At 40.9% G+C, this 11,892-nt stretch overlaps 1 protein-coding gene across 1 annotated transcript; it reads right to left on the bottom strand.

Annotated features, from left to right (window-relative positions):
• Positions 1 to 1,908: 1,908 nt before the first annotated feature.
• On the bottom strand, positions 1,909 to 10,580 carry DDX24 (DEAD (Asp-Glu-Ala-Asp) box helicase 24; the record flags this gene model as incomplete). Its single annotated transcript, XM_009582707.1, has 6 exons — positions 1,909 to 2,140; positions 3,885 to 4,018; positions 6,501 to 6,689; positions 7,289 to 7,364; positions 9,523 to 10,038; positions 10,427 to 10,580. Coding segments are annotated over 6 exons (1,301 nt in total), but the record flags the coding sequence as incomplete, so codon positions are not given.
• Between the last annotated feature and the right edge of the window lie 1,312 nt (positions 10,581 to 11,892).

Consider the following 11,892-nt stretch of genomic DNA (forward strand, 5'->3'; position numbering starts at 1 on the left):
TGATGGAGAGGAAATAACAATACTCTCAGTCACCCAATTCAGTTCTCCTCATGATCATGTGGAATTAGAAATTGCCAAAACTGTCCTACCTCATGCAGATTTTCAGACAGGGGAGGAGATGCAGAGCTCTAGTGTCAGGATCCAGCCTTGATTTTGCTGATGAATCGTAAGCAGAAATGTATCACAAGATACAGAAAAGGCCCACCTGGTCTTTAATCCCTTCAGGGATGCAAAACCAATGCAAGTTTCCTTTCCATAATGTAAGAATGTGATTAAAATGGCACAGAAAAGGAATGAGGGTATGCTTGCCTTTACTCAATTCCTTTTTTCAGCTTTCCTTACGAGGAACTTTCTTTAAATTCTTGGTTTTATTTTTCAGATGTTACATTAACTCCAAAGATGTGTCATCTTCTCAAATGGGTGAGGAAACAGAACCTTACCATCTCTTCCTCGCCAAAACTTTCCCCCTCTACTCCAAAGGGCATGAGACAAACAGTGTGTTGCAAGGAAAGCTTCATACATAATTGATAAGCTCTGCATGCTTATGATTAAATCGTCACAGCTTTTCTTCAGTAATGCAAGGAAGCAAGAGAAAAGCCCTCCAGAGATGAAGGAGTAGGGGGGGCCTTCAATTATTTACACAGATGAAAGAGTAAGGAGTTGGCTATATTCACACAACCAGCAAGTGGTTGGAGGGGGCATTCCACTCCATAGACAAATTTCTCTTTAACTAGCTGATGCCTCCTATCACAGCAGTGACACAGGTTTTATACTATATGAGACACAAAACCTCAGCCCAATCTAGAGCTGGCAGGTGAAGGTTCCCTGTGCTCCCACCAATACAGATCCCACTGCTATCTTTTGGGTACTTTTCCCCTCTCCTTGCATGCTAAGTGCAAAGGACATCAGCTATGAGGAATTTAGAAATCTCAAGTGATTGAAAACACAGGCTTTGGGTTTCATAGCAGGTACAATTTAACAAAAATTCAAAATATATTTTTCTGACATATTTTTAAAAACAGTTTTAAAAATTATTTGCCAAGGTCAGGTTAAAATTATTTAAAAGCATAATTACCAGGAAGCACTCTTCAAAAGTGACATTTCACATCATCATCATCATTTTCATTAAAGCAAAGGTCATGGTTCTAACATGTTTTCAAATACAAATTTAACTCCAAGTATTAATTAAGAAACATTGAGTAGCAACACTTATTCCTCAAAAATCTACACATCTCCAAAGGTCAGTCCTGGCCCATTGCCACCTTGACTTTTTTTGCACTTTCTAAAACACATTAACACAGGACTAAGGGAATTAGACCCAGTGGAGAACAGAACAGAGAAATATTATCAGAGGAGAAAGAAAATTGGGAGAGATTTCCATAACCAGAATTGTAGACCTGCTGGTAACACTACCTATATTTGCTGCCTTTCTCACTGAACCGGCTGCAGTAAAAGCCAAACCTTCCATTACCACCAGCTCAGATTGTACTCAGACTGTATACAGCCTACCTTCCCCTTTCCTTTCCTTTAAGGACATTAAAATTCAAATCAAGTTTTATCATTAGAGTATGACCACAGTGAATTTTACCGAGTATCTTTTACCCTTTTACTCACAACAAGGAGTAATAAACAGAACTATTTCAAAACTAATTAATTTCTATTAATACAGAGTAAGAAAAAATAAGTAAGAACATAAGGAAACAAGATCCAAGACAAGATTCAACAGTAACTAACCACATGTTAACAGAGCCCTTTAAATCCACATTTTGCTTTGTGCCTGCACAACCAAGACACAGGCAACATCCTCTGATACTAGGCATCTTCTAGCCAAGTTCCTCCATAAGCACTGATAGCCTTGATTAGGATTGTCCTTGCTTCCCGTCACACTGAGTGATCTTGCTCAGTTATCTAATTTAATTTTATTGATTTCTTCTTCTTGGCTTGTTGTTTGGACATGGTACCCAGTGCAGATTCTGAAATACCCACTGATGTCTGAGGCAGGAGTAGTTTTCCAGACTGTGTTGGGTACTTGGTTTTCATAAGGACTTTAAACAGTGGCTGGGACAACGTATGTTTTAGTTGTTTTTTCATCCCCTTCAGCATCTTTTGCTTCTGGCTTTCTTCTTGCTCACTAGCTTTTCTTCCTTGGGGCAGAAATCAAAGATACAGAATGTTACAACAAGAGAAGAACTTGCATTGGCCTCTTTCACCAGGCTTTTGTAGTGCTAGGGACAGATGCTAATCTCATCTTTCTCTCTCTAACAAGGTCACTCAACTCCCATACACTCTTCCAGTCATCTGGAAGATGACTTCAGATCACCCAGGCTGTCCACAAGACAACAAGATCAAGAGAAATCCCCAAGTATCATTCTGCTAAATCGTTTGGCTCTCAAGCCAGAACAGGCTCAGGAACAAAAGGAAAGGGGGCCCAGAAGATAAGGTATTAACCCAGGGCTTCTAGCTCAGGCAGAAGCTGCTTCTGTGTATTTCGTTACTTGATGCATGCCTCATTTCAGCACCGGTAAAACAGGAAGCCCTTTCCTCCTTATCCGTAAAAAACAATAAAGTGCTCAGATTTAATAACACAGGAGAAAGAAGGGCATAGAAAAGACTGGAGATAGTTAATACGGTCAGAGGCCTAAACTGGAGACAATAAATGAAATCAAAGTTGCTGTAATGTAAATTGAAAGGACATTACTAAATCCTTTTTAACAGTGTAAGAGGCATTTCATTTATGGGAGGAATGACTGAGATTTTAATTGGTCTCCAAGCAGCTATGGAAGAATTGGAGACAATACATTTTAAAGCATGAATCTGGCAAGATTCTGGGTGGCAATTACAAAGTGCTTCACTTGAGAGCCACAACTTACTTGGACTGGATGTGCTGTTTTGAAACTCATTTCAAAGCACAGCATACTCAGATTGTGTCAAAACAAGACAACAGAGTGCTAATTATCTGAGAGCACTCCTGAACAATTTGGACCGAGATGATTAGTGCTTGCTTGCAAAGTGGTTGAAAACAAGCTAGTCCAGCCGTGAATAAAGGAAAGAAAAAAATTAATCTGAACATGCTTCAAAATTAAGGCATCTGCATATTTAGCAGCTAACAGGTTAGAGACAGCTTAAGCTGAAGTGACCTCGGCAGCACCCCTATGCAGCATGCCTTCAAAGAACTGGTAGGAAATCATACCTTCAGCTCCTAAAATATGAACACAATGTGGCATTTTACAGTGCATCTAAGCAGTGCAAAGCTTCATGGCATTGAACTAATAGACACTTGTAGTTGCACAGCCCTACACGTTCTCTCAGGCACAGCCTGAAGAACATTTAATTTAAAAAAATGTAAGAAATTATTTACTTCTAACACACGACCAAAAACCTCAGCAACTTGAATATAAGTATTGGCCAGTTAGTCCACACAACTCGAGCTACATAAGGCTCACATCATTTTTGGTGTTTAGCGTTTCCTGGGTGTTCCCACACAGAGCTCCTGTTCTGCTGCGTGACTACAGGGGGGTGGGAAAGATAAGCAGAAGTGGAGAAACAGCTTTTTCTTTGACACAGAAGGGACAAGACTCAAGCAGGACATACTGGGGTGTTAGATTACCCTAAAATGTTTGCCAGAAGCTAAACAGTTCTTGTCCTATGACATGTGGACTTGTCTGCAACTTGCCAGAATTGTCACACTTCACTCCCGCAGCTCCAGCACTATCTACTGCACAGTCATCCTGAGAACACCAGCAACACCACGTACTAAGTAATGACACTCCTTTCCTTCCCCTTCTGCCCTGCAAGTTTTGAGAGCTTGTCTGCCACAGTGGGGCTTCTTCTGGACACCAGTGCTATGGGACCAACTGAGCATATCCATAAACAAGCATTTCTACTTGCCCATAAACATGTCATCATCAAGATCAATCTCAAGAGCCTCTGCAGCCTGCTGGAGCCAGGAGTTGTGTTGCTTTACCCGACTGTTGAAAAATTCTGCTTTCTCAATCTGCCGTGCCAAATTCATCCGCTCCTGTAACAAAAGGACAGTTTAGACATTATAATCAGGTTTAAATGTGGGGCACTTTAGCAAAATCAGTGTTTGAGAGCATGTATTACCATGCAACTGAGGTGCAGAGACACTTTTGTTTCCTACTGCTGCCCCAGCAGATGCCCCATGTAATAAAGACATGTCATCATTTGCTAAAGTGTTTTCCTTCTTCAGATCCGTGATAGAATCTAACTTCTAAAGCATCTCAACTACTAAACATGCCTGAATGTTAACTCCTCATTCTTTAGACGAATCATTATAAACACTTCAGAGACATCAAGGTCAAATCATGATCCAGATACCAATCATTTCCAAGTTACATAGTACATTTCCATATTTACATAGTACAGCTGGATCTTAGTCTCAGCAATAAGGGGCACCTGCTAGCTTCATCCACGTGAATAAGTAAGCTCCTGCAGGCCATCTGGAAGCAGCCACTCATGTTTTCAGAAATGCACCTGATCTTGTTCAGACACAGGACAAAATGTCTTGTCCTTCTTCCCAGCTGCACACAGGTGGAACAAAGATGTCCAGCAATCCTAACCTGACCTGCAGCCTTCCAGCTGGGCCAAGCTGTCTTAAATACCTAATTCATTATGGAAAGAAAATCTGCACTGTCAGTAAATAATAATCAACCCATCAGCAAGTTTTGCTGTGTGGAATGTGCCTGTGGTTGCACAAAACAAACCCCATGCAGGACACCCTGACCACCCCAATGGAACAATCTGGTGCTACACAGTAACAGCACCAGCCAGAACTGTCCCGATAATTAAACCACAGAGAGAGAGGAAATTAAAACTGCAGTTGACTAATAAACCAAGTCAGCCACTTCTCCTTAGATCATTACAAGAAATTTTAAATAGTTTTTCCACCTTTGTGAAACTTGAGCCCTCTTTTGGTCTCTCCTCTACCCTGATTCACTAATTCTATTCCTCTCAACTGTGAAATACCTTCAGACTTTTCCTGAACTTGAATGAAGACATGCACAACCAGGGAAGGAACATGCTAAAGCGACACACATAAAGGACCAGCAGCACTGTTAGTCCCAACTACAATGGCTTTGTGATTAAGCCCAGGGCAAAGTGTACATGAGACCTGATGATGTGAAGGGCCTAGTAGGCTGGAGTCCTGTAATTACAATTACAAAGACATCTTTTCTGGGGAGAGAAGCACTATTACGGATAGGAGAGAAGATCGTGAGATGGTGGCAGGAAAATTTAAGTGTTGAAACAATATTTATTTACCCAGTAATTGAGAGAGCATGATAAGAGCCAAGAACTACTCATCAAGAAACACAGAAGGGACCTCTGAAGAAACACACTAAAAACAACAGATTTTTTTCAGTAACCAGAAACATTTGGCAGGTGGAAGGGGGTGGGGGGAAAGATGGGGGGGGGGAATAATTGAATTCTCTTTGTTACTACCAAGAGGAGAAAAACGAGTCTGTGGAAGCATTTCTTTGATTTTCTTCCTCTTTCAGAAAGGTGCATCTCCTGAAAGATTCATCCTAAATACGCCATTTGCAGCAAGCCTGGGCTTTGAAACTTGCTGACATTATTTGCAAGGTGAGGATACCGCTGTTGCCATTGGGGTAGACCCTGGGCTCTGTCCAAGCCAACTGGATAAGCATGAACCAGAATACCTTAAGGAAGGTATCCGTTGCATTATCTGACTGCTTGCATTTTTCTCCTATTCTCAATGACTGTGCAATATTAAGGCTCCAGCTGGATTCTTTTCAAATGCAGTATTTAAATATGTCCCATTTGTATGTGGCTGATGTCAGCCAAAATGTTTAGAGAATGCTGAGACATGAAACAGCCTCTTATTCGAGAAGTAGAAAATCTGTGATGACTAGATACTTTCTAAAACATATTGTTTTGTAAATCCTAACCATTGGCTATCTAGTGAGTTAGTGAATGGCTGAATTCTCCTTAAAATGGGCAATAACCTAGAAAAAGTAAATATACCTGGTTTGACAGGGTTCAGTGGCAGCTGTGGCCTCACAGTATAGGAACTTTTAGAAAAGCAGACGACTCATTACTTCAACTGAGAAGAGGCAGATGAAGACCACTGAAGATCCCTGGACCTGCTACTGTTCTCTAGTCTGTTCCTAACACAACAGGCTTTAAACAACGTACTTAACAGAACCATCCCAGCTCCCCAGCCACAAAACATACTCGCTTCCCTGTACTGTTTTTGGGAATCTAGTCATGAGAAGCTCTACATAACACTGTGCAAGAAAAATCTAAGTGATGTTTATATTGGAACACCTTTCTTGGGCCAGTTATTGAGGAGAAATCACAAATATTGCTTAAAAAAAGATAAAGTGTGATTAACTTAGTTTTCAAATCCATGTCCTGAAAAGTAAATTTCATCTGAAATGTGGAAAGAACGTGATGGGTAATGCAGTAATGTAAGTAAGCAAGCAACTACTCAGCCTGCAAAGAGACTGTTGTTTCTTTACCTTGATAGAAGTCATGCACTTGGTTTCAACTGGGAAAAATGGCAGCTCTTCACTCTTCTCCAACGTTTTATAAATTTTTCTAAAATTGATTAAGTCATCAGGGCCGATCAGCAATAGGCTAAGGCCTTCATTGGCAGCTCGGGCTGTTCTGCCACTTCTGTGTACGTACAACTCAGACGTACGAGGGACCTGCAAATATTCAGAAAAACCATGAAGCTGGCCATGGAAAGCTAGCAGCAGCCTGTCATGCTTTGGCGAAGAGGTTGCCAGAGAATATTGTTTTTTATATATGCATGGTACATTGCATGTAACACAGCTGAAGGTAAAGTAAATGATGTCTGGAGACACTTTTTGTTCTCTGGTCCAGTATTCTTCCTTGCATAATCTTTTGTAAGTCTCTCCTAGCTTCTGACCCTCTGCCATTTCATTTGCAAAGCAGGAAAAAATAGTGTGTGTCCTCAGAGAAGAGTTATAGGGCTGAGTCATGTGACAACTCTGGATACCAAAGTTAAGCAAAAAGCAAGGAGAATTGCATCTGTTACATCATTTCTGATATATAATTCCACATTCATGAAGTGCTACCTGCCACAGTCAGTCACTGCAGCAAGAAGATCCTTAAGTACAAAGCATTACAGGACAGTTAAACTAATAATGATTAAATCTCTATACTTGGGACTATACTATACACAGGACCGAGAATCACAGCTTTATAGTGTTCAGGGTTTGGATCAGCAAACGCTTCTTTCAAAACCAAAACAGTAAAAACAAAAACGTTAAAAATATTTAACCTGGTAGTGGATGACATGCTGCACGTTGGGAATATCAAGACCACGAGCTGCAACATCTGTTGTCAGGAGGACACAGCTGAGAAAGTGATAACATTTAATGAACATAAAATTGAAGAGTAAACCATCTGCCAAGGAACATAAAATACAGCGACCTAGAATTCTACCACAGCAATCTAAGGAACAGATTTGTACTATATCATCTGCTGGAAATATGCTATTTGTTTGCCCTTACAGAAAACAATACCCAGTATTACATCAGAGGCAGTCTTGAAACAGCAATTCTTAAAATAAAAGAAAAAATGCAAATGTTACCTTCAGCAGGTCCATTCTGTTTCCAATAAAGAAATTCACTACCTTGCTGGATCCTGTTTTCCTATGCTTTTATTCTTTCCCAATTCACAGGAATGCTAGCGCAAATCGCTATTCAATGACCTAATCCAACCATTTGGCAGGGGGGTATGCTCCCCTTCATTACATTTCTCAGTGCTCTGCCCAGGCTGGGTTTGAAAATATCTTTAGCTTGGTATGACCAAACCACTAACAACACAGTTGATCTTTTGGCAGGACAGAAAGGTTATTACAAGTTTCACCAGAGAAGGCTCACATTATTAACATTATAGATTTAATTAACAGCTTTTTGAGGCTGAAATATCTTCTATCTTTGCACTCAAGTAAGTTCTCTCAGTAAATTAAAAGCTAGAAATATAAAGGGGAGGGATTCTGTTCTGACAATTAGTATTTCTCCTTACCCTTAGAAATGAAGAGCTACTCAAAAAAGTCATTCATTATTTATATAAACAGTCTACTACAGAGACAAAAGTCTCCCTAGGGTATGACAATTCCTTTCAAAAAAATCTCCCAGCAACTGAAATGAGTTACTTGTAGGTAAAGGGAATTTGTTAAGATTTTATGCCATCTGACTGCATACTCCATTGCTACAAGGTTCAAAGCAGAAATAAACAGAGAAAATTCTATGGTTTGCAATCTGCAGGAGGCCGTGATAGGTGGTCTAGAGACGACTTCTTGCCTTGAAAATTTGCAGTGTCTGAAAATGCCCTGTCTGGCCTAGGCTAATGCTATCGATACTACATTTTGCCAAGGGATGCTGCAGATCTATCACGGCAATTCAACCTGTTCTCCCTGCCCAAGTCTATTACCAAGGTACAGATTTCCACGCAGTCAGACAGCACGCAGCACTTCACAGCAGGACTAAACTGTGAGGCTTCTGGATTATGGAAGTACTGAGACTACCAACATCCTCACAAAGGCCATCCCAAAGCCAGCAGGAAACAGTAATTCCTAAAATGGCAGGACAGGCCTGTCTGGGTAAACCTGACTGCCCACGGCTGCTGAAAGGCACAACTGCCCCTTCTCTTGCGTTGTTCTAGGATACCTTGACCCTCAGGAAGCCAATTCATCTAACTAAACCTGCAAAACCCTAACCCAGCAAGAAGTGGTTAGTTTTATGATGGCTTGGTGAGATGAACCAACTTACAGAAGGATCAAATGAGCTGCAGAGCCAGGGCACAGGGGCAGAGAGGTGTGCAGGATGGTTATAAAAGCATATGGCTGAAAACAGGGCAAGTGACAGCTCCTTCAGCAGCAATGAGCTGCCAGACCACAGGATAATTCAGGCTCCAAGGGACCTCAGGAGGTCTCTAGTCGAACCGCCTCCTCAAAGCAGGGTTAGCTATAAGGTTGGACTAGGTTGCTCAGGGCTTTATCCAACTGATCCTTGAAAACTTCCAAGAATGAGCAGTCTGTTCGAATGCCTGACTGTCTTCACAGAGAAAAAGCTTTTTCTTATATCCAGCCTAAATCTCTCGTTTCAACTTGCACCTGTTATCCCGCATCCACCTACCACGCACCACTGTGAAGAGCTGGTTTCATCTTCTTGATAACCTTCTTTTAAGATATTGGAGGGCTGCCATTAGGTCTCCACAAAGTATTTTTCCCAGGTGATATAAACCCAGTGCCCTCAGCTTCTCCCCTTGCACAACAAGTGCTTCTTGACCATCTTGGTGGCCTTCCACTGAACTCGCTACAGTTCATCACCTCAACCATCCTGTGAAACCTCATCCTCAAGTGTTAATAGTCTGGGCTTATGAACTGGGGACTCGCATCCCCAGCTAACTCCCCCAACCTGCTCCTACTTTAACAGAGCTATTTCCTCTTCCCACTACACTTTACACGACTCCTTTTCTTCTCTACTAGGAACTAGAAAATCAACTCACCTCTCTCGCTCAGCAAACCTTTCCAGGTTTTTCAGCCTTTGCTTTTGGTGCATGTTGGCATGCAAAGGAAGAGGGTCGCAATTTAAGATTGAGAGGAGAGAACTGAGGCGTTTTACACAGTCTATGCTGTTTGCAAAGACCATGGTTCTTCCTGGATACTGGAGAAGAAAGTAATAGAGATAATAGTCCTTCTCATTTGTATTACAGTGGATTCTGGTTTCTGTCAGAGTCTCAACAGTAGCCTCTTTTCTTGTTAGGTCTATCACTTTGGGTTTGCCCTTTATTCCTACTTTTTCCATTAACAATTCTAGTTTGGTCTTCTTGTCCATCTTTTTAGCATTCTTTTTCTGTAAAACTCTTGTGGGAGTCTGATGGACTAAAGTCAAAGTGGCAGAAAAAACAAAAGTCTGTCGTTGAGGGTTATACTGTGAATCATTTAAGATTTCCAGCAACTGAGACAGCTCTAAGAAGTGACCTTTCTCAACCATTCGGTCTGCTTCATCAATCACAAGGCACCTGTCAAACAGAAAACACACAGTAAAAATACACTTGTGCAGATAAATACCAATCTGATATACTTCAAAAGAACTTTTCCTGCTAAACGCATAAGGGAAGTTCTCCATGTAAAACCCAAAGGAACACCAGGTATGCCAGGGTAGCTACAGCAGCCTTCCACATTTCTGTTTGAAAAATCAGATTTCTAAAACAAAAACGAGGTTTCTGCTACTGGCTTTACTTGACATTTCCTTCCATCAATAGAACCACTATGCATTTCAATAAAACACTCTGGCAAAGAAAACAGTGAACTTACATAGTCTAAATTATTTAATCAGTTAGTAAACATAATCAGTATGCAGTGACGCCCTGTTCAGTATCCAGCAGTTAGTCTAAAAGGCACCTTTACCTGAGCTGCCGAAGATTTGAAAGATGTGGGTGTCTCTCTTTAACTAACTCCCACAGACGGCCTGGGGTTGCAATTACAATTTCTGGCTTTCGATTCAGTACACGTTCTTGCTTCTGTGCAGCCATACCTCCAACTAGAATTGCAGTCTTAATGCCTAGAACACATAAATAGTAGTTTTTATCCCACTAATTTATCAGTGAATGTCTTTACATGCATCCACTCGAAGTATTTTAAAAAGTCTATACTGCAACTTTCAGCAAGCATTTTGGCCAGGAAACCTCAGGGTTTTTATATAACACTGAACATGCAGCAATGCCCTCAATTTTACAGAAAAATCCTCATTATAGTTAGACGACAAAAAAAAGTAGTCTTTCTTTTAGTGCACCTGTCTTCCAATAGGAATAAGAATCACGTATGTCCTCCACAGCTGTTAGCTTTGTTTACCCGTACTTCAGAATCTCATGTTTTGTCAATTATATCTGCATGAACAAGCATGTTCCTGTTATGAATAACCAGCAGGACCCTCCAAGAATGGGACTGAGAAATGCTTGTCTTGCTAATAACTGCTCATTTGCTATGGAATAATCCTAACAAGAATGTTCCCTCCCAACTAATGATTCTCTGGACTGCGCAGTAGCACAGAGACCCTCAGTTAGCTTTAAGCAGTTTGCTCAGGTGCAAAAAGGAGTTTAGCTTTGGAAGCACAGACTCCACATGGCTTATTTCACCCTACTTCTTCAAAGAATATACTGGCCCACGACAAACTCAATGCTACTGTGCAAGATTCCTCCAGTATCCAAGCTACCACAGATCTCTCCTACCTAATACTTGTGGAACCCCATGCTTCCAGGTGGGGATTTTTTCAAAGTGAGTTTGAGACAATAAAGAAAGCCCACATCAAAACATATTTTCCCTCCTGCTGCAGCAACTATACGTCGCTTGGGCAGCAGATTTTTACACTGCTCTTATCAGAACTGTACTGACATAAATTGATTATTTCAGGCTAGGAGTTAAAATTAGCCTTGTAATCAGCTATAGACTGATAAGCGCAGCAGGATGTATAGACACCAAAGGAAGATGTGCTTAAAAGCAGTTCACTGCGCTACATATCCTCTTCAATAAATAAACAATTACTATCCTTGGAGAAGTGGGGAGTTGTTTCCCAATTCTCCCCATCTTGAACAGTTTCACATCCTCAGTCATTCACTTAACAGATGTGCTGACCTCTGGTTTGGAAGAGAAAGGAACAGGATGGACTTGCTTTCATCAGGCATGCTACCCAGCAATATGCTGTGGCCTGACTGCTGTGGGAGGTAAGTCAGACAACCCAGCAATGCCTTCTAATTTAAAAATGTATGGTCATAATTTCTTTTTTTGATAGACAAAGCAAAATGATATATATAGATATATCTACCTCTATCTATTATCTATATAGATTGATATATCTGTCAAAAAAGGAAATTATG

The sequence above is a fragment of the Fulmarus glacialis genome, unplaced genomic scaffold, assembly GCF_000690835.1.
Source record: "Fulmarus glacialis isolate BGI_N327 unplaced genomic scaffold, ASM69083v1 scaffold3788, whole genome shotgun sequence".
NCBI classification, from domain to species: Eukaryota; Metazoa; Chordata; class Aves; order Procellariiformes; family Procellariidae; genus Fulmarus; species Fulmarus glacialis.